The sequence below is a fragment of the Pyrgilauda ruficollis genome, unplaced genomic scaffold (genome assembly GCF_017590135.1).
Source record: "Pyrgilauda ruficollis isolate IOZ18807 unplaced genomic scaffold, ASM1759013v1 scaffold9, whole genome shotgun sequence".
In the NCBI taxonomy this organism is placed as follows: domain Eukaryota; kingdom Metazoa; phylum Chordata; class Aves; order Passeriformes; family Passeridae; genus Pyrgilauda; species Pyrgilauda ruficollis.
In genome coordinates this window covers 10,787,222-10,804,708 of record NW_024531043.1, presented here as the reverse complement: position 1 = coordinate 10,804,708, position 17,487 = coordinate 10,787,222, and the positions used below count along the sequence as shown (strand labels likewise).

At 51.6% G+C, this 17,487-nt stretch overlaps 2 protein-coding genes across 2 annotated transcripts in view; one reads left to right on the top strand and one right to left on the bottom strand.

The window, feature by feature from the left end:
• SETD1B (SET domain containing 1B, histone lysine methyltransferase) overlaps positions 1 to 5,966 on the top strand; it is a 43,611-nt gene extending 37,645 nt beyond the window's left edge. Inside the window, exons 13-18 of the mRNA XM_041489167.1 lie at positions 1,674 to 3,230; positions 4,490 to 4,656; positions 4,905 to 5,036; positions 5,139 to 5,258; positions 5,597 to 5,680; positions 5,730 to 5,966. Coding sequence (XP_041345101.1) covers positions 1,674 to 3,230; positions 4,490 to 4,656; positions 4,905 to 5,036; positions 5,139 to 5,258; positions 5,597 to 5,680; positions 5,730 to 5,966 — 2,297 coding nt within the window. The remainder of the gene's footprint in view (positions 1 to 1,673; positions 3,231 to 4,489; positions 4,657 to 4,904; positions 5,037 to 5,138; positions 5,259 to 5,596; positions 5,681 to 5,729) is intronic.
• Positions 5,967 to 11,349: 5,383 nt separating this feature from the next.
• HPD (4-hydroxyphenylpyruvate dioxygenase) lies at positions 11,350 to 17,460 on the bottom strand. The gene is made up of 14 exons (XM_041489092.1): positions 16,791 to 17,460; positions 16,556 to 16,582; positions 15,767 to 15,829; positions 14,826 to 14,930; positions 14,653 to 14,695; positions 14,479 to 14,561; positions 14,256 to 14,345; positions 14,061 to 14,164; positions 13,822 to 13,899; positions 13,513 to 13,675; positions 13,110 to 13,181; positions 12,283 to 12,405; positions 12,033 to 12,149; positions 11,350 to 11,954 (listed from the first exon to the last, which is right to left on the bottom strand). The coding sequence occupies exons 1-14, from the start codon at positions 16,791 to 16,793 to the stop codon at positions 11,844 to 11,846; spliced, it is 1,182 nt and encodes a 393-aa protein (XP_041345026.1). The 5' UTR covers positions 16,794 to 17,460; the 3' UTR covers positions 11,350 to 11,843.
• Between the last annotated feature and the right edge of the window lie 27 nt (positions 17,461 to 17,487).

Here is a 17,487-nt window from a genome sequence, read left to right as displayed (position 1 = left end):
TTGGCTCTAGGTCTGGGATTATCTGTACAGGGAAAGAGGTCTGTGCTGAACTTTCCTTCCTAGTAAGGAGCTTTACATGAGCCATCTGCTACTAAAAATACTGTGGTTACTGTATCCAGAATCTTATCCTGGGCCAGTTTAGTTGGAGTCCTAGAGGAACTGAACAGTTGTCATCGTCTGAGGGTGACTGATCGGGTGGTGTGGTGGCTGAAGCTCAAGATAGAAAAGCCATGGCTGCTAAAACAGAACAGGAATGTCATACTGGCTCTTTTTGGTTTTAATATCAAAGCAGTATGTGGGAAGCTGCATGGGGCAGGTCTCTGAGTGGAGTCTCAGAGTTATGTATGGTTCCTAATATTATTTGTGGGGAGTTTTGTCACCTACTCCTTTTAAATGAGTGATACTCACTAGTTTTCTGGAAGAAGGGAATTGTCTTCAATCAATACAGAGTTGTACTTAACCCAAGGAAATTGGAAACCTTTTACTAGAACAGGAGTGAGATGCATAAAGCTTGAGTAATTTGGCAACTGGGGGAAATCTGAAAGTTAAAATTGGAGCCAACAGGAAGGGCACATCTAGTGGGGCCTGCTGTGGAGCCTTGGGCAGCATTGGTGTCTGAGGACTGGGCAGTGTTTTGCCACTTGGAGAGCTGGAAATCCAGTCCCTGCACAGGGTGTCACTCCTTGACTGCTGTAAAATCTGAAAATCACAAAGAGGTAAAATGTGGAACTGGGCAGGGCAAAGAAGAACTGGTTTTGCACTAATCCTTTCTAGAACAGCCCAGTGTGCTGCAAGAACATAAATTTGGAGGCACCTGCATTTGAGCAACTTGACATGTGTAAGGAGCTTTCCAGGTAAGCTGTGGGAACAAACTCAAACTGTAGCATTGTTCTTGAGCAACCCAGCTCATACAGGAGTTGCAGGGCTCAGACCCTTCTCCAGCAGCCCTGGTTTGTTCAGCACAAGCGGGGAATGCCTCCCTTCCAACTCTCCAGGCATTTTCACCTCCTTTCGTTCTCCCGCTTGAAAATGTTATTTTGAGCTGTCTAACAAGATTCACCGTTGATTCCTTTTGGACCTGGCCCTAAGTGGGTAAATAAACTCCAGACAAATGAGGCTGCTGCAGGGAGAGCAGCATATAAATTGCCTCATTGATACCATCTGAGTGTGTCCTCATTCATTACAAGGGCTTCCCATTTGCTTCATGTGTTGTTCAGGAGTGTTCTGCTATTCCCTTCCCCATTCCCTCCTTGGAGAGCTGAGGGTGCTCCTTGGCCTGCAATTAGTTTAGTTCCCACATTAGAAAAGGTGATAGCTCTGAGCTCTGACAGCTCTCCTCCAAAGTCCTCACCCCACAGTCCTCTCATTCCTTTAATGTCTGCACAAAAGGTTGTCAGGGCTTTTGAAAGCAGAGAAGCCTTCGTTCTGGTCTGTGTCGTAGTTAATCCTCAAATTAATAGTGTGGGTTTTTTATGGTCCATTAGGAAAGTGTGTGGTCGTGTCTAATTACTCTACACTCTGTGCCTCCAAAATGTAAAGCACTGGAGTTTTAAAGCCTCCCAGTGGAATTGAGCTGTTTGTTAATTGTGGCATCTTAAACATGTCTTTACTAGCAAGTGGCAAGTAACCAAGTGGAGCAAAGCTCCTGATTCCCCTCTCTGTTCCCCTTTCAGAGGAAGAGTCCGAACCCACTTCCATGCTGGAGCCAGAGGTACAGGAAGGTCCAAAGCCTGAATCTCAAGATGAGGAGGCGTCTCTCTGTATCTCTGCTCCAGGGGGAGTCTTTGGGGAACCTCTGCCCAGCAAAAGCAGCTTCTTTGGCAAGCCTGAGGACAGCAGCTTGGAAGCCAGAGTTAAAGCAAAGCCACCGTCGGCAGCAGAGGAGGACGAGCGGCTGCCGCGCACTCCCGGGCGGGAGGTGATGATCCACCCGGAGACTGAGACTCTCCTGCTGCCAGCCCACAAGGTGCCATCCTCCATGCTTCCCCTGCCGTCGACTCCTGGCAAGGAAGAATCTTTAGTCCCTCCAGAAAAGTTCCCTGAACAATTAATGGTGACCAAAACATCCGTGGAAGAGGAGATTCCTAGGACTCCCGGGCGGGACATTTTGGCCAAGTCTTCGCACCCCCTTGCGAAGTCGCAGAGCACGGACACTGTTCCAGCCACGCCAGGAAGTGACGCTCCCCTTACAGGAAGCAGCTTGACCCTCAGTTCCCCTCAAGTCCCAGGGAGCCCCTTTTCCTACCCATCCCAATCTCCTGGCATTAATAGTGGCATTCCTCGGACTCCTGGGAGAGATTTCAATTTCACGCCTACTTTCCCAGAGGCTGGTGCTACCATTCCTTGCCTTCTGCCTGGCAAGAAACAGTCAGAGGATGAGCTAGAAGAGAAAACCTTTAAAGAGCCTCTTGGTGCTTCCCTTACGATCAGCATGAACAGTGTTCCTTCCCCTATCCCCTTTGCCAGCCCCCCGCAAGCAGATTTCCACATGGACATGGGTTTGCCACCTGATGAGCCAATACCTGTAGCAGCCCTGCCGTGCATGCATGGAGATGGAAGAATGCCCATCGAGGAATGCAAGGCAGAAGTAAAACCTGGTTTGCTCTCCCCAGAAGTACCCCCTGGGGCTTCTGTTCTTCCTCCCCCACCACCACCTTCTGTTCTTCCCAAAAGGAGGCCGGGTCGGCCGAGGCGGTCCCCACCTTCTGTCCTCTCGCTGGATGTGTACTCGGGCAAAACCATAGAACCTCCTCCCATGCCAGTGGCCTTGGTGGAAGGTGCTGTGGGCAAAGAGCTGTTGAGTGGACATCCTGATGCCTACTATGGACTGAAAGACCCTGAAGCCGTCCCCCTGGACTTCAGGAATGACGGTTTCCACGAAAAAATAGCAGCTGAGACAGTTGCAGAGAAACTGCCATTCAAGGAACTGGAGAACCAGTGGAATGAGGACATCAAGGAAGAAGAAGCTCACGCCAAGCCCAAGCGGCAGTGGCGGAGGCAGAAGAAGACATCTGAGGAGCTGCCAGTGATCCCTTCCCCCGAGTATTCCCCGCCCCGGCCGCAGTTCAGGCCGCGCTCCGAGTTTGAGGAGATGACCATTCTGTATGACATCTGGAACGGGGGCATAGACGAGGAGGATATCAAATTCATGTGCATCACCTACGACCGCTTGTTACAGCAGGACAATGGTATGGACTGGCTCAATGACACCCTGTGGGTTTTCCATCCTTATATCCTTTCTCACTGTGTTGGCAGCACGTGTGAGATGCACGAGAAGTTGGTGGGAGAAGCAGTTGCTTACAGGAATAGAGATTGCTTGGATGAGCAGGCAGTTTTAGACTGTTTCATTCTCTGAAGCTGCAATACAAAAATACTGCAGAAGTGGCTGTTCCTGCTGCACGTTCAGTCTGGAAGTGCAGGGACAGTCTGTGGGCACCTCTTCTGGGGAGGTTTCCTTCCTAGTTTGAGAAGCTTCTGTCTGCATGTAACCAGAATTTTTTTCCAGCTTTCCTGTGGAATTTCTAGTCTGCACATACAGAGCTTTCATTTGGAGCTAAAACTTGCTGTAAAAATAATCTCACCATCTGTGCCCAAAACAATGAGTTAGTGCTTCTAGCAGCTTTAAGTTGCTTTGAGGTTGAAATAGTGATAAAATCAGTGCTTCCTAAGTGGCACATCAGGGCTCTGTTGTGCAGCCACCAGTAGTGTTCTCCAGAGCAGAGCCTAAAAACCTCAGAACTGTCCAGTACTTTTCTCAGGAAGGATGTGCAGGTTTATGTGTTGAAGAAGATAAACACACCACCTTGTGTGTTGCTAGAGATTGTGAAGTTCAGATATCTTCATCCCTTGCTTCCTCCAAGACGGGAAAGCAAAACCAAAAAAGCCCAAACACCTAAAGCAGTCGGTGATAACTAACAAAACCCATAGTGAAAATAAATCTCTTTCCCTCTTGATAAGGATTATATTGTAACAGCAAAATTATGTTCATTTTTTAAGCCGCTTCCAAATCACCTTGAGTTCATCGTGTGTCACACTGTGTGACAGTACCTGCAGGCTCACCTGCTTTGCAGCAGACCCTCAGCACTCTGATTTTGAGGCCATCACCTGTTGATCTTTATGGTCCCTCTGCTTCACTTTTCTGGTGTCAAGGATGCATTTTCCCTCACAGGAAGCATTTTTGGGTCACTCTCAATTGTTGTAGCCTTCGTGGTTGTGTTTGTGGGGTGAGCTGGCAGCAGTAGAGCTCCACTGTCCTTCCAGGAGCCAAAGCCCTGAAGGTGCCTTCTAACCTGAAGGTTTGTAATGTGTGTCTGAAGGAGCTGATTTCCCAAGGCCTTTGGGCTGAGCAGCATCTCAGTAATGATGTTCTCTTTTGCAACCCCACACAACCTTCCAAATTTTCCAGGCTCCTGGTGTTAGCTCCATGCAACTGTAGCAAGTTTAGTCTGATATCCACCTCTGGCTGTGTTTCTCCTTAACCTCTTGCCACCTACCAGCTTTTCTACCCCCAAGAAGAAGAAGCGTGATGACGGGATGCGGGAGCACGTGACGGGCTGTGCACGAAGCGAAGGCTATTACAAAATTGATAAGAAGGACAAACTCAAATACCTCAACAATAGCCGAGCTTTTGCAGAGGAGCCTCCAGCTGACACACAGGTGAGGAATCCAGAGTGCCAGCTGTGAATGGGATTTGGTTTGACACTGTCACACACAGTAGGTGCTTCCTGCCTTTTGGCAGGCAGGGAGAGGAAGCTGTTGTGTCTCCTTGATTGTCCTGGGGTTGTGTGGGAAGTGCTAATGTTTGATGTCAGGTGTTCTGTGGCGATGTGTTGTAGCACAAGGGGCTGCTCACAGGGAGCCTGCAGGGTGTTGGGTCAGCTTTGATCACCCATTTGTCCTCTCAGGGTATGAGCATCCCTGCCCAACCTCACGCTTCCACCCGGGCTGGTTCCGAGAGGCGCTCAGAGCAGCGCAGGCTCCTCTCCTCCTTCACGGGCAGCTGCGACAGCGACCTGCTCAAGTTCAACCAGCTCAAGGTAGATCCCCCCTGCTGCAGATTCTGGACCCACAGACGTCCTTTCCTGTTCTGTGCTGTGGCTAATTCAGGGTTGGGGTTTTGGGGTGTTTTCTTCATGCAGTTTCGGAAGAAAAAACTAAAATTCTGCAAGAGCCACATTCACGACTGGGGCCTTTTTGCTATGGAGCCCATTGCAGCTGATGAGATGGTGATCGAGTACGTGGGTCAGAACATCAGGCAGGTAAGCTGTGGGTGAAATCTGGGCAAAACCCAGCCCTGGAAGAAGCCCTTGAGTATGACAGTGAGGGTTGGAGTCCTGGTTGGAGGTGTCAGCTCTGTGGGCTGGGCAGGTTGGCACGGTTTGGAGGTACCAGGGTGGGAATTCCAACAATCCATGGAAACTGAGCACTCAGGAGAACCCTTAAAGAACCCATCCTGAGCTTCCATGTTTCCAGTTGGGTGTGATGGGGATCCTATAAAACCCCATTGCCTGGCGTGAGCAGAGCTCAGGGGAGCCTTGTGGAGGGGAGGTGGCTGCTCACAGGTCAGTTGTGCCTGAGCCTGCTGGGCTTTCTGCAGGTCATTGCTGACATGCGTGAGAAGCGATACGAGGACGAGGGCATTGGCAGCTGTGAGCAGAGCTCAGGGAGCCTTGTGGAGGAGGTGGCTGCTCACAGGTCACTTGTGCCTGAGCCTGCTGGGCTTTCCGCAGGTCATTGCTGACATGCGTGAGAAGCGATACGAGGACGAGGGCATTGGAAGAAAACCAAGCAAGTTTCGCACTTCTGCCAGGATCATGAGTGAAAGCAAAAAGCGCACACGCTTACGAGGACTGTTCATGTTTCAGGTGCTTTTTCCTTTTCAGATCCAACACGCACACAAAAAGGTGGCTACCTTTTGTGGCATGGTCTATCCAAACACTAGCTTCTCTGTTGAGTCCCTGAAGTAATGCTCCATAATGGGATAATGGTACCTTTTTTTTTTAAATTGTTCTTCAAAGCCTTCATCGTTTCATAAATGCTGCTACCTTTTTCTCATCAGTTTTCGTTGGTTGAAAAAGACATTCAACGTTTAAATGTGAAGCAGAGACTGAAAATGCCATATAGGGTTTGTTGGGAGCTTGATTGGCTGAAATTGCACAGATTTCTCAGAGTAAGCTGTAAATAAATGTAAGGTTGATGTTACAGAGCAAGCCAGAGGCTTGAGGGTGTGTGAATGAGTGCGTGCCTGGGGGGTGTGTGTGTGTGTGTGGAAATGTGTCCAGTGAGACTAGAGCTGAACTGTCCTGCCTTTTCCTTAGGGATGAGCCTGAGCAAGGCCCCTCAGCCAGACCCCAGGGCACAGTCAGGTCAGCCAGACTCAGCTCCCCTCCTTGGGCTCCCCTCTCATTTTCTATGCCATGCTGGTCCATGGGGGATCAAAACCTCTGCAGCTGCACGTGAGAAACCCTTGGATACTTCAGTCACTAGGAGGAAGGAGTCAGCTGGGCAGCTGTAGCATCGTGTGGCCTTTGGGGTTCCCATTCCTGGGAATGGGCTTGTCTTGCTTGCAGGAGAGGCTGAGATTAAGTGCACAGCTCAGCCCCTGCTGGCGCTGTAGAAATCCTGCCCTGCTTGCAAGCAAAGACTACGGCCCACGTTTGTAGCAGGGCTTTCTTCCTGTGGATGGGAAACAGGCTCATGAGTGACTTGTATTCATTTTTTCTCACTTTCATCTGCATTTCCCTGCCCTTCCAGTGTTTTATGTGGAGTATTTGCTCTGTCCTTGGATGTGGGAGATGCCTCCTGTGATAGGAGCAAGCTGTGCCCTGCTGCTCTCCTCCCTCTGTTACTCAGTAACTTGGCCAGGGGTGGTCCCGTCCCTCCAGAAAATCATGGTAGAAGTGTCCCTGAAAGCAATCCTATCCCCCCCATCTATAGCATGGAAATTAATTGCTTCTCTAAATTTGGAAGGCATGTTTTAAAATGATTTCTCAATATATTTTATCCTTGTAGATGTGCTGAGGTGAAGGTTGCAGTTCTTCAAGAGGTTCCATTTAAAAATGGGACCAAACACCAAAAAAATGTTCTTTGGATGAGATCTGGAAATGTTACACCACCATTCAGGTATAGACAGGATCAGTTTTTCAATTAGCATTGAATTTCTCCTGCTTGAAAAGCAGAGATTAGTTGTACTAAACCCTTTTTAATTGGCTTGTAAGGGGAAGTTGCAATGTCATTCTGAAATGGGAAGATTATCTGCATAACTAAACACCTTCTCCCCACAGAACAAATTGCACAGCTCTATTCCTGTATTCTTTCCAAACCTCCACAGAGGTGACAACCTTGCAAAAGAAGTTCCTGGAAGTTTTTTCAGCTGTTCCCTGGAATTGCCAGGCCTGCACTGCAGCGTGGAGCCTGTACTGTAGGTTAGACCTCTGCCTCTGAATTTCTCCTCCAGACAAAAGGCCTGAGGGAGCAGGAGCACAGACTGCTGCAAGCTGCCTTAATACCACCTGTGTTTCTGTCTGAGGGCAAGCAAATTGTCTCTGAGATTGGACAGTCCAGGGTCCATCTCTGCTTTTTTTTTCAGTTCAGTTCTGTTTCTCCTCCTTCTTCCTAAATTTCTCCAGCAACTGGGTGTTGGTGACCCAGAACCCAAAATCATGAGAAGCACAAATTTCTGTCACTGGATGTTGGCTGGAGCTGCAGTGATGGCATTTGGGAGTTAAACCAGCTGCTCAGTTTAGTTATTTTTTGAGATTCAGTGTGTTGGCACTCAAGTTGGCATCTCCACAGCCTGGCCTTTGACTTGCAAGGCTTTGGAAATGCACAGAAGTTTCCTGTGTGTCAGAACTGAAGCCCCTGTCCTTGGCCTTGTCCCTCTGCTCCATCAAACCAGTGCATTAATGGTGGAATTGTGGGGGGGAGGACACCCCAGCTGGCCCAGCCCTGTGCTCTGGATGGGATCAGCCCCTGCAGTTTGCCTTAATCCTTGGTGAGGAAGGTGGGGAGGAAGGTCACTGTCACCTTCAGCTCCTTCACCCTGTGTTTTGGGAGCACCAAAGGGATTTGGGTGCCAAAGACCGTGAGCACCTAAATCACTTGGGTACTTCTGAAACTGCCTGTAATTCATCCCCTTTTAGGATCCCAGACAAATAATGTGAGTTTTTAGAAGAGCTGATCTCTCAGTACTTCCCCAGGAAGAAACAGAGCTGTTGTAGCTGCAGCACTTTGAAAAATCATGTTAGTCTGGTCTCAAAGCCAAACCTGAGACTTCTCTTTTCCCCCCCATAAATCTTGGCTTGCAGAGTCCTTCCTGGGAGATATTTTGTCTTGGACTGGGAAGCTGCCTGACCTCCAAACAAATCACTTTATGGTGAGGACTGCCAGGCCTGCTGCAGTGATTCCACGGGTGCCCTGTCCCTGCCAGGGGAGCCCTGCAGCCACAGCTGGGGCTGGAGCTGCCTCAGATCCTTTGCCTTGTGCTTGGCAAGGCTGGGTGAGGGGAGGGCAGGAGCTGTGTGGGTCACATTCAGCACAGGCTCCCTGGGGAAGCAGTGACAGGGATAAGAGGAACCTCACGAGCTGCTGACAGGGACTGCAGTGCTTTTGGCCACTGAAAATCCCACCCCCAAATTTATTGTCAATTCAGTTTGAGCCTAAGACAAAAAAAAAGAGACAGACATTTACAGTGTTCCCTGCAAAATTCCATCTCCCTGGGAGGAACGACCCAAGAGAACAGAGCAAAATGATGGAAATAGAATTTAAGCCTTTGGTTTGCAGCTGTGGGAGTTCAGGGGGCAGGTGTGGATCCACAGGATCCCTGGGGTTCACACCTTCCAGGGTGGGGCTGGAGGGCTTGGGGCTCATCCTGCAGTTATTTATATTGTACAGAGCAGCTTATTTCTACAAGGAAAGACAAAGCAACCATCATCTTAAAACTCCAACAAATACAGTAGTTTCAGTTCTGGTTTTTGTGACCTTTTTCAGGGATCATTTCAGTGCATTTCTGTACAAAATAAAAATTTAAGGAAAAAAAAGGATTTTGAAGTATAAAAAAATGCATTTTCTGTACATAGGCGAACTCAAGAATCTTCTCTTCAAACACTGTTTCTTGTAGAAACATGTTGAAATTTTTTTGCTGATTTCTTTGTACTTCAAGAGCATGTAAATAGTTTATTAAAAGTGACTATTGTAATTTGGAGTTCTTTTTAAACAGATTCCAGCTCTAAATCATGTCAAGATGGGGAGGAAGAAGGACTGAGTATAGCAAAGGAGCTGGTGGCATTTACAGCTTGTGTCAAGCTTTGTATAATGTAAATTCTGTATAAATACGGGGTTTTTTTGTCAAATAAATAGATGCAATTAGAAGCATTAAGAAACTGAAGACAAAAAATTGCCAAGTCAAGGCTTCTTTTTCCCCCCCTCCCTCAGTCTGAAACCTAATGTGCAAAATCTATTTATTTCAAGCGAGGAAATGTGTACAGTCTAATAGACACCCTAAAATGTATTTAAGCAAATTAGCAACTGGATTTTTTCAGTTTAATATTTGTTTTGTTTTTATGAGTTTCCTCAATTGCCACTGTAGGATTTGTCCAAGTGAAAGCACATCAAGAAGGACACTGTAAAACAATGGGGCAGTTTTGAAGCAAAGTGGAAGAACACCCAGCTCCCAATTCTTGCAGTTTTCTGGTTTTAATTCCCAGCGTGGAAATCAAGGGCCTCCTTTAAAAGTAGGCAGATCAAATTGTTTGCAATAAATTTAATTTTTTTTTTCCTAAGTTCCTTAAAAAAAACCAACTCTGCTTTGAAGATTTAGGATTTCTGCTTTTTCTTTGGTTAAGCAAATTTATAAATTTAGGGATGTTTTGTGCATATAGAATCTGTCACCAGTATGTATCTTGTTTTGAAGAAAGTGTTTTTGTTGTGGATGTGTCATGCTGTATATATTTGTTCATATTTTTGTGAATTGAATACTATGTACCATTGTATTATAGTAACTTTTATAAAGCAAACCATAAATATACTGACTTTTCTTACAGAAAAATTATGTTGTGCTTAATATATTACCAGGGCAGCTCTTGGCTCTTAGACCTGTGCTGGGAGCTGTGAGAGCTCAAGGAGGCAGATGCAGAACAAGAACAGTGTGAAGAACTGATTTGCAGCAAAGTTTACTGAAAATATTAATTCTGGTGAGCAGGAAATGAATTTAAGCAACATTGTATTGCATGAAAAAAATCTGTGAGTGATTCTAGTCTACAAACTTCAAGAAATGTCTCAGTATTTACAATCTTGACAGCCCTGGAGAGCTGAAGCAGAGCTCTCCTGACAGTGAACCAGGAGTCCCAAACATGTCCAACCTCAGGGTGAGAGGTCCCTGCTCCTCCTCTTCCCCTGGATTGCTCTGATTTCATATTCTTTGTTTATTTATTGATTTTTAATTTTATGGAGGCAAAAGCCCTTCACCACCAGGTGGGGGGTCAGTGATGTGTGAGGCTGTTGTGGCCAGAGGCTCTTTGCTTTCTTTCTTCTTAAATCAGTTTATTCAAATTGCCAGGAGTTGGATTTGGATGATTCTTGTGGGTCCCTTCCAGGATATTCTGTGCTTGTTTGAAATCTGGATTAGTTCTGCTCCCTGGACCCAGAGAAGGGGCAGCTGCTCAGGGGGAGCTGCTCAGGTTTGGTCCCTGTACCCCCCACAAGGGGGGCTGCTGCTGGGGGGTCATGGTGGCCTCTCTGAGCTTTTATTCAAAAAGAAATTCCTGGAGCAGAGACAAGTGGAATGGCTGATGGAGGAGGAGGTGGAAGAGACAGGACAGGGCTGCAGGACAGCCACAGCTGGGGGCTCAGCCAGGAGGGGCTGGGCTGGGGCTGGGGACAGGACTCGGTCACAGGAGCCTGTCCTGAGCTCAGGGCTCAGCAGCTCAGGGTCTGGGAGCTCCCATGCTGGGAAAAAGGGAACAGGGGGCTGAGGAGGGTGGCTGTGCAGCAGGGGGAGACCCCAGGGTCAGCTGGGCTGAGGGCTGGACAGGGAGTGCTGGAGCTGCAGCCCCTGGGAACACAGGGACTCCCCAGGCACTCAGGCCAGGTCAGAAAAGGGATTTATTGCCTTGGGGAGGAATTCCCCGTGCAAAGGACAGCACCAGAACAACACCCAGAGGGGACTTTGCACATGCAGCCAGGATCTGAGCCAAGGAATTGCTGCCAATGCCAGCAATTACTGCTGGAAACATGGGAGAAACCCCAACCCATCATTAATGCAGGAATTTACAGGTATTAGAGCAAGACTCTGTTGCCTTGGGAAGGCTGAAATGTGTAAATACAATTAATTCTCATTCCAGAGTGTTGGAGCTATCCTAAAACCATGTTTATTCTCAGCAAATTCAAATTCAAGATTGAGTCTAAAAGCAATTAAACCAAAATCTTACAAAAGGAGATGTGCAGAGAGGAAAACGCCTCCGTGCTTTCTCAGCTTCCCGTGTAGCTAAAATTAAAACTTTGCATGGACTAAATGTGAGCACTCCCAGTTGTTTCTTCTGTCTTCCTCTGTAGCTGCATGTCTTTGGCACATGCCTTAAATCTGCCCTTTGTTAAGAATTCCATGGTTTGGATCAGATTAAGCTGCTTTTTGAGAGTGTGTTTGCTATTTCCCACACCCCATCTCCCAGGAAGTCACCCAAGGGCTGGGCTGGGAGAGGTGTTGGGTCCTTTACGTTGTCCAGCTTGGCAGTGGCTTCCCTGGGTTTGTGGCACTCAAGTCTGGGCTATTTACCAAAACATGGGGCGTTTCCCAGTTCATTTGGGATTCAGCTCCTTGGGATGAGGGCAGCACTTCCTGCCATCCCCTACATCCGCTTGGTCTCCCCGTTGGGCTCCAGCACAGTCAGGTTTCCTCTGGCATCCTGGTCCATTTCTATGGCTTCAAACAGAGACTTGAAGTTCCCGGCGCCGAAGCCCTGCGGGGACGGCACCGTTAGGGACCAGGCCTTGGTGGCCCTGAGTGGCCAGGATCAGCAGGAGAGCCTCAAACCAACCTGGTGGTTGTGCCTCTGGATCACCTCCAGAAACACCGTGGGTCTGTCTTGAACTGGTTTGGTGAAGATCTGGAGCAAGTAGCCTTTTTCATCAAAGTCCACCAGGATTTTCAGCTCCTGGAGAAAAGAAATGAGGCGACAGCTCGAAGACCCAGAGAGGAGCAGGTGGGGCTCTGTGTCACTCACATCCCTACAAAGCACCTGGGGAGCTGGGCCAGCCCTGGGCAGGCCTTTTCCCTCTCAGACTCACCGCCAGCTTGTCAATGTTCTCCTTCACTTTGATTTTGGCAGTTTTGAGCCTCTCCCGCAGCACCTGGTAGTAGCTGGAGGGCACATCCATGAACTGCATGCCCCGCTGCTTCAGGTTAGTGATCTGCAAGGCAGGGGAGACCCAGCAGGGCTCAGTTTGGCAGGGGTTTGTGCCAGGAGCATTTCCTGGCACGGGCAGTGTCAGGACAATGCTTTCCCATGGCATTGGCCAACCTCAAGCATGAGAACCTGCCTCATCATTTCACTTTGGCACCAGGAATGGGCAGGTCCAAGATGTCCTCCCAGGCACTGCAGAGAGCTGTGCAAGGATAATTTGTCCTGCTCTGACCTAACTGATAGCTCTGGAGGCCCTTTGGTCTGGAGAGGAGCCCAAACCTGGGTGCTCAGCAGCAGCTGGGCCCAACCCAGACCTGCCCCTGCCCCAGCTGAAGGTGGGTGATGGGCTGTGGGGCTCAGCCTGGCAGTCTGGGCTGTCTGTGTCCCACCAGGCACCCTGCAAGGACAAAGGTGCCACCAAGGGCCCTGCAGACCCCAATTGCTTTAATCTGGAGGGACAGGCAGCTCACAGATGCAGGAGGTCCCTTTGACTCCCTGGGCAGTTAATGCTGGTTGTAAAACAACCACAGCACAAAGGCCATTAGCTCTGTGTCCTTATACCCTGGCAGGGTCATGGTGCATCCTGTGATGAGCACTGTGCCCAGCCAGGGCAGGGGGTCCCGGGGCAGGGGGTCCCAGGACAGGGGATCCCAGGGCAGGGGATCCCAGGGCAGGGGGTCCCAGGGCAGGGGATCACAGGGCTGCACTCACTGCTGAGATGATGTCAGGGGTGTTCAGGGCGATGTGCTGGACTCCGGCCCCTCCGTAGTAATCAATATATTCCTACAGGGAAAAGAAGTCACCATGGTAGTGACAGCACAGCTACAGCTCTGAAGAGATGGGTGTGGGCTTAAAAATATGCAGGCAAGATCAGCCCAGGAGCACCATGGAATGGCAAAGACACTGTTGATGAGATGGGGCAAACTGGCTCTGCCCAGCTTCTCCCCCAGGGTTTGTCAGACCCGAGCAGAGCCAGGATTGCTCTCTAGCAGTCACTTTAGCACAGCAGGTCTGCTCTGGCTCCAAATCACTGACACTTGGTCCCCTGTTCCTTCACTGAGATCCCCCTGGGAGTGGAGGCAGCCACATGGATCAACCACCAGCATCCACCCACCTGGATCTGGGATTTCTTCTTGCCAGGTGCTGGCTCATTGATGGGCATCTTAATGGTCTCCTCGTAGTTGGTGACCACGATGGAGCGCAGGGCGCTGAACTCGGTGTGCAGCTGCTTGTCATCCACTGACCAGAAGCGGTGGAAGAGCAGGTTCTTCTGGTACCTGCCCGGGTCACAAGGGGCACATCCAAGCTCCATCCCCACAGTAATGGAGCTCTGCTGTCTTCATCAGCCCTGGCAGCAGCAGTGAGACCAGCAGAGCTGTGCTGCTGCTCCATCCCACCTCCCAGCAGCTCTCCCCACTCTTACCAGTCTGCCACTGGGACCATCTGGAGGTCAGGCTGGTTCCCCACAACGTGATCAACAAAGCTGAGCTTGGTGCTTGGTCTGTGGGGGGAAGACAAGGAGGGTCTCAGCCAGGCTCAGGGGTACCCCAGAGCCAGGGGGCTCCAGGGCAGGGCACTGGAGACCTGTCCAGCTCCTCGGTGTGATATTCCACCAGAACACGATGGCAAAGAGCCAGGCAGGAGCCTCTGGAAAGTACTCACAGCTTGGACAGCAGGGGGTCCTTGAAGAGGGGTGGGTGGTACCCAGGGAGGAACAGGCCCTTGTAGTTGAGCTTTTCTATCAAGGTGTGGGTGGTGTCACCATACTGTGGGGGAGAAAAGCGGTTGTGTTGGGGCCTTGTTTGTGCAGGGGCCTCCCAGGTGCAGCCAGCTCCATGGCCCTACCCTGCCACTCACCGTCTGGATCACTGCAAACTTCACCTTCCCAAATTTGTCCTGCTCCACCCACGGCTCCTTCACCACCACAGCACCACGCTCCTTGGCTTTCTGGGCAGAAGGAGAGATATCCTGTCCAGCCACGGCTCCCCTGGGCCAGGGAGAGACATCCCCAGGCCCTCCCTGCCTCCCCTCACCGTTTTGGGGGGCTGTGTGGGAGGGGGTGGAGGGAGGGGCTGCCCACCTGCACGATGAAGTCACAGTCTTCCACCTCGAAGGCGACGTCCTTCACCCCGTCCCCGTGCTTCACCAGGTGCTCCCCCATCTCTGCCCCAGGCAGGAACAGCCACAGGCATGAGCAGAACTGCTTTGTTCTGCCACAGCCATTTCCCCCTCCATCCCCCCCAGTGACACCTACCCTCATTCCCTGGGTTCAGAGCGGATGAGAAAACAAACACGATCTGCCGAGGAAGAGGAGGAGAGGAGAGGATGAAGTGAAGAGCCACAGGTGATGGTTTTCATGGTGGGTTTGGCAGCACCCTCATGTCTGACACCACCTCACCTTTCCCTGCCCTGGCAGCGGCACCTTACCTTGTCCTGCTTGACGACATGTGACACCACCTCCCTGCTGCCGGTCTCCAGCCCCCGGTAGGCCAGCTCCTCGAAGCCCAGCTTGTTGCAGTAGTAGGATGCAGCCTGTGGGCAGAGTGTGAAGAAGGGAAGGGTCCCTCAGGGTGAAGCTGCAGTGCTGGTGGCCCACAGGCCATGGAGAACAGCCACCATGGCAGGTGCAAGTCACACTTGCCCTGTGTGTGTGTGAGAACAGGCAGCAGCTTCTCCACCTCCTCCAGCAGCCCAGGGGGAACAAACAGAGGCAAGAAAGGGCCAGGATTGAGGAAAAAGCCCAAATTCAGTGGGAAGTGCTGCCTCCAGAACTTTCTGTGAGGGCTGCCATGGAGCAGGAGACATTTCTGCATGTGCCCTGTTCTGCAAGGCTGGGTGAAAAGCAGCTTGGGTGTGAAGCACAGAGGTGTTTAAGTTGCCCAGGGCAAGGGATGGAGACCAGCTGCCACGAGCCCATGCAGCTCTGCAGGCTGGTGGCCACAGCTGAGCCCGGCCACGTGCCCTGGTTCACGTCCCACGTCCCACCCCCGGCAGCCGCCCCTCGCCTTGCGCAAGGGCCACCAAGGCCACCGGCGCCAGGCCAGGGCCGGGCTTGGGGACACCGGCACATCCCGGCCCGGGGGCTGCCGGGACGAGCCAACACCCCCTGGGCAGCCAATGCCTGCAGCACCTGCCTGTCCCAGCAAGGGAGGGGTCCCCTGGCACTGCTGTCCCCTGGCACTGCTGTCCCCTGGCTCGGCTGTCCCCTGGCTCGGCTGTCCCCTGGCACTGCTGTCCCCTGGCTCAGCTGTCCCCTGGCACTGCTGTCCCCTGGCATGGCTGTCCCCTGGCACTGCTGTCCCCTGGCACTGCTGTCCCCTGGCACTGCTGTCCCCTCACTCGTGTGCCTGGTGGCCGCAGCCTCTCACCTGCTTGGCATTGCCGACCCAGAAGGTGATGGAGTGGAAGTGGATGAAGCGGCCTCGTTGGGGCTAAAAGGAAAGGAAAATGGGGCTGAAAGCTGCTGCTGCTGCATTTCCTGCAGCACTGCTCGGCTCTGGAGCAGGGGGAAGCAGCAGCTGGGACCCTGAAAATGCATCTCCTGCAAATGCATCTGGATTGACTGGGTGGAACAACCCCCAGATGGTGATTTTCCAAAGTGCCTTACAGTCAAGTCCCACAGGATCCTGCACTGCAGGAATGTACAAAGCACCGATTTGCCTTTGCCCACAGCCACAGTCCCAGTTCTCCCAGTGCTCTCCACAAGTGGCCATCCCAGCGAGCTGCCCACCTGCAAACCTCACTGTGTTAAATATTAATTCTTCCACAAAAGTTCTTACACAACCACCAGCGCCAGGACAGATCCCCCTTTGCTCCATTCCCCACCACTGCCCAAACTGGCACAGGCCACCCAGCACTGGAAACACTTTAAAACTGATAAAGGAGGCAAAAAATGCAGCATTTGGAAATAAATGTTGCATGGAATGAGGATTCTGCTTAAGGCTTGACTTGACTGGGAAACATCCATCATCGCCTGTCACTCTCCTCCCAAACCAAAAATTTCAGTGATTAATACTAATTTACCACGAGGATCTTGTGTGGCCCAGAGCAGTTTTACTTCTCATTTCAACAGGTAATCAAGGAATTGACATAATCTGCAGTAGTATGACCGATGTTTCACACCAGGCAGAGGGGCAGGACAGGGACACAACTCTTACCTTTTCCCCCTTGTCTGTGTAGGACGTCTGAAAGAGAATGAGAAAAGAGAGACATTAGCGGGACAGGCAGGTACAGCAGCCCCAGGGAGCTGAATCCAAAGGTCAGGCTGTGAGGACAGCTCTGCTGAGCACAGTCACTGGAAAATCAGAATTCCAGCAGAGCTTAAATCTCCAAAAGTGTCCCGTGCCATGGAGCCCCAGGTGTCTGAACTAATTCCCATCTGCTGCCCCTCACCATTTCTGCGACCTGGCGATGTTGGAAGCCAAGAGAGCGCGGGAACGGGGGGCTTTCAATATAACGGGACGGGGAGGCTCCTCCTCGGCCCCACCTTCTCCCGCCGCCAACCCAGGGATGTGTTTGGCTGGGGCCGGGAGCTGCCCCAGGCGGGGGTGGCGGCTGGCTGTCACCGGGGCCGTGTCACGGGTCCTTGCAGCCCTGGCGGTGGCACTGCGGGGTGAGACGTGGAGGGTGCTGAGGGTGGCAGCGCAGCACGTGAGGCTCTGCAGGGCTGGGACCCCGTGTGTGTCACAGGTCACCGGGGGGTGACGCAATTTGGGCAGCACATCCCCCGGCCCGCCCGCTGCCCCTGGGGACATTGCCCCCGCGCTGGGGACATGCCATCCTGGGCAGCGCTGGGCCAGGGCAGCCTGCAGAGCCCAGCTGGGTGCGTGGTGGGGTCTGGGCACGGGGCCACGCGGTGCCACCTTCAGCCCCCGTGAGCCCAGCGCTGCAGGGACACAAAATGTGGGACAGCAGGAGGAGGGGGCAAGAGCTGGCCCTGCCGGGGAGGCAGCAGGGCACAAACTCCACCTGACTGGGAGTGCTGGGAAGTTGCAGCCACCAGCAAGGCCAGAGAGGATGAGCACACGGGGCTTGGGCCAGTGGCATGGAGGACAGGGGTGGGGCTGTCCCCTGCTGCCACACCGCCTGG

Excerpts from the sequence above, each read along its gene's own strand:
- HPD (XM_041489092.1), bottom strand. Across the intron at positions 13,900-14,060 it reads GACCCCCTGCTGTCCAAGCT|ACCAAGCACCAAGCTCAGCT; the intron begins GTGAGTACTTTC and ends TTCCCCCCACAG. Across the intron at positions 13,676-13,821 it reads ATGGTCCCAGTGGCAGACTG|GTACCAGAAGAACCTGCTCT; the intron begins GTAAGAGTGGGG and ends TGACCCGGGCAG.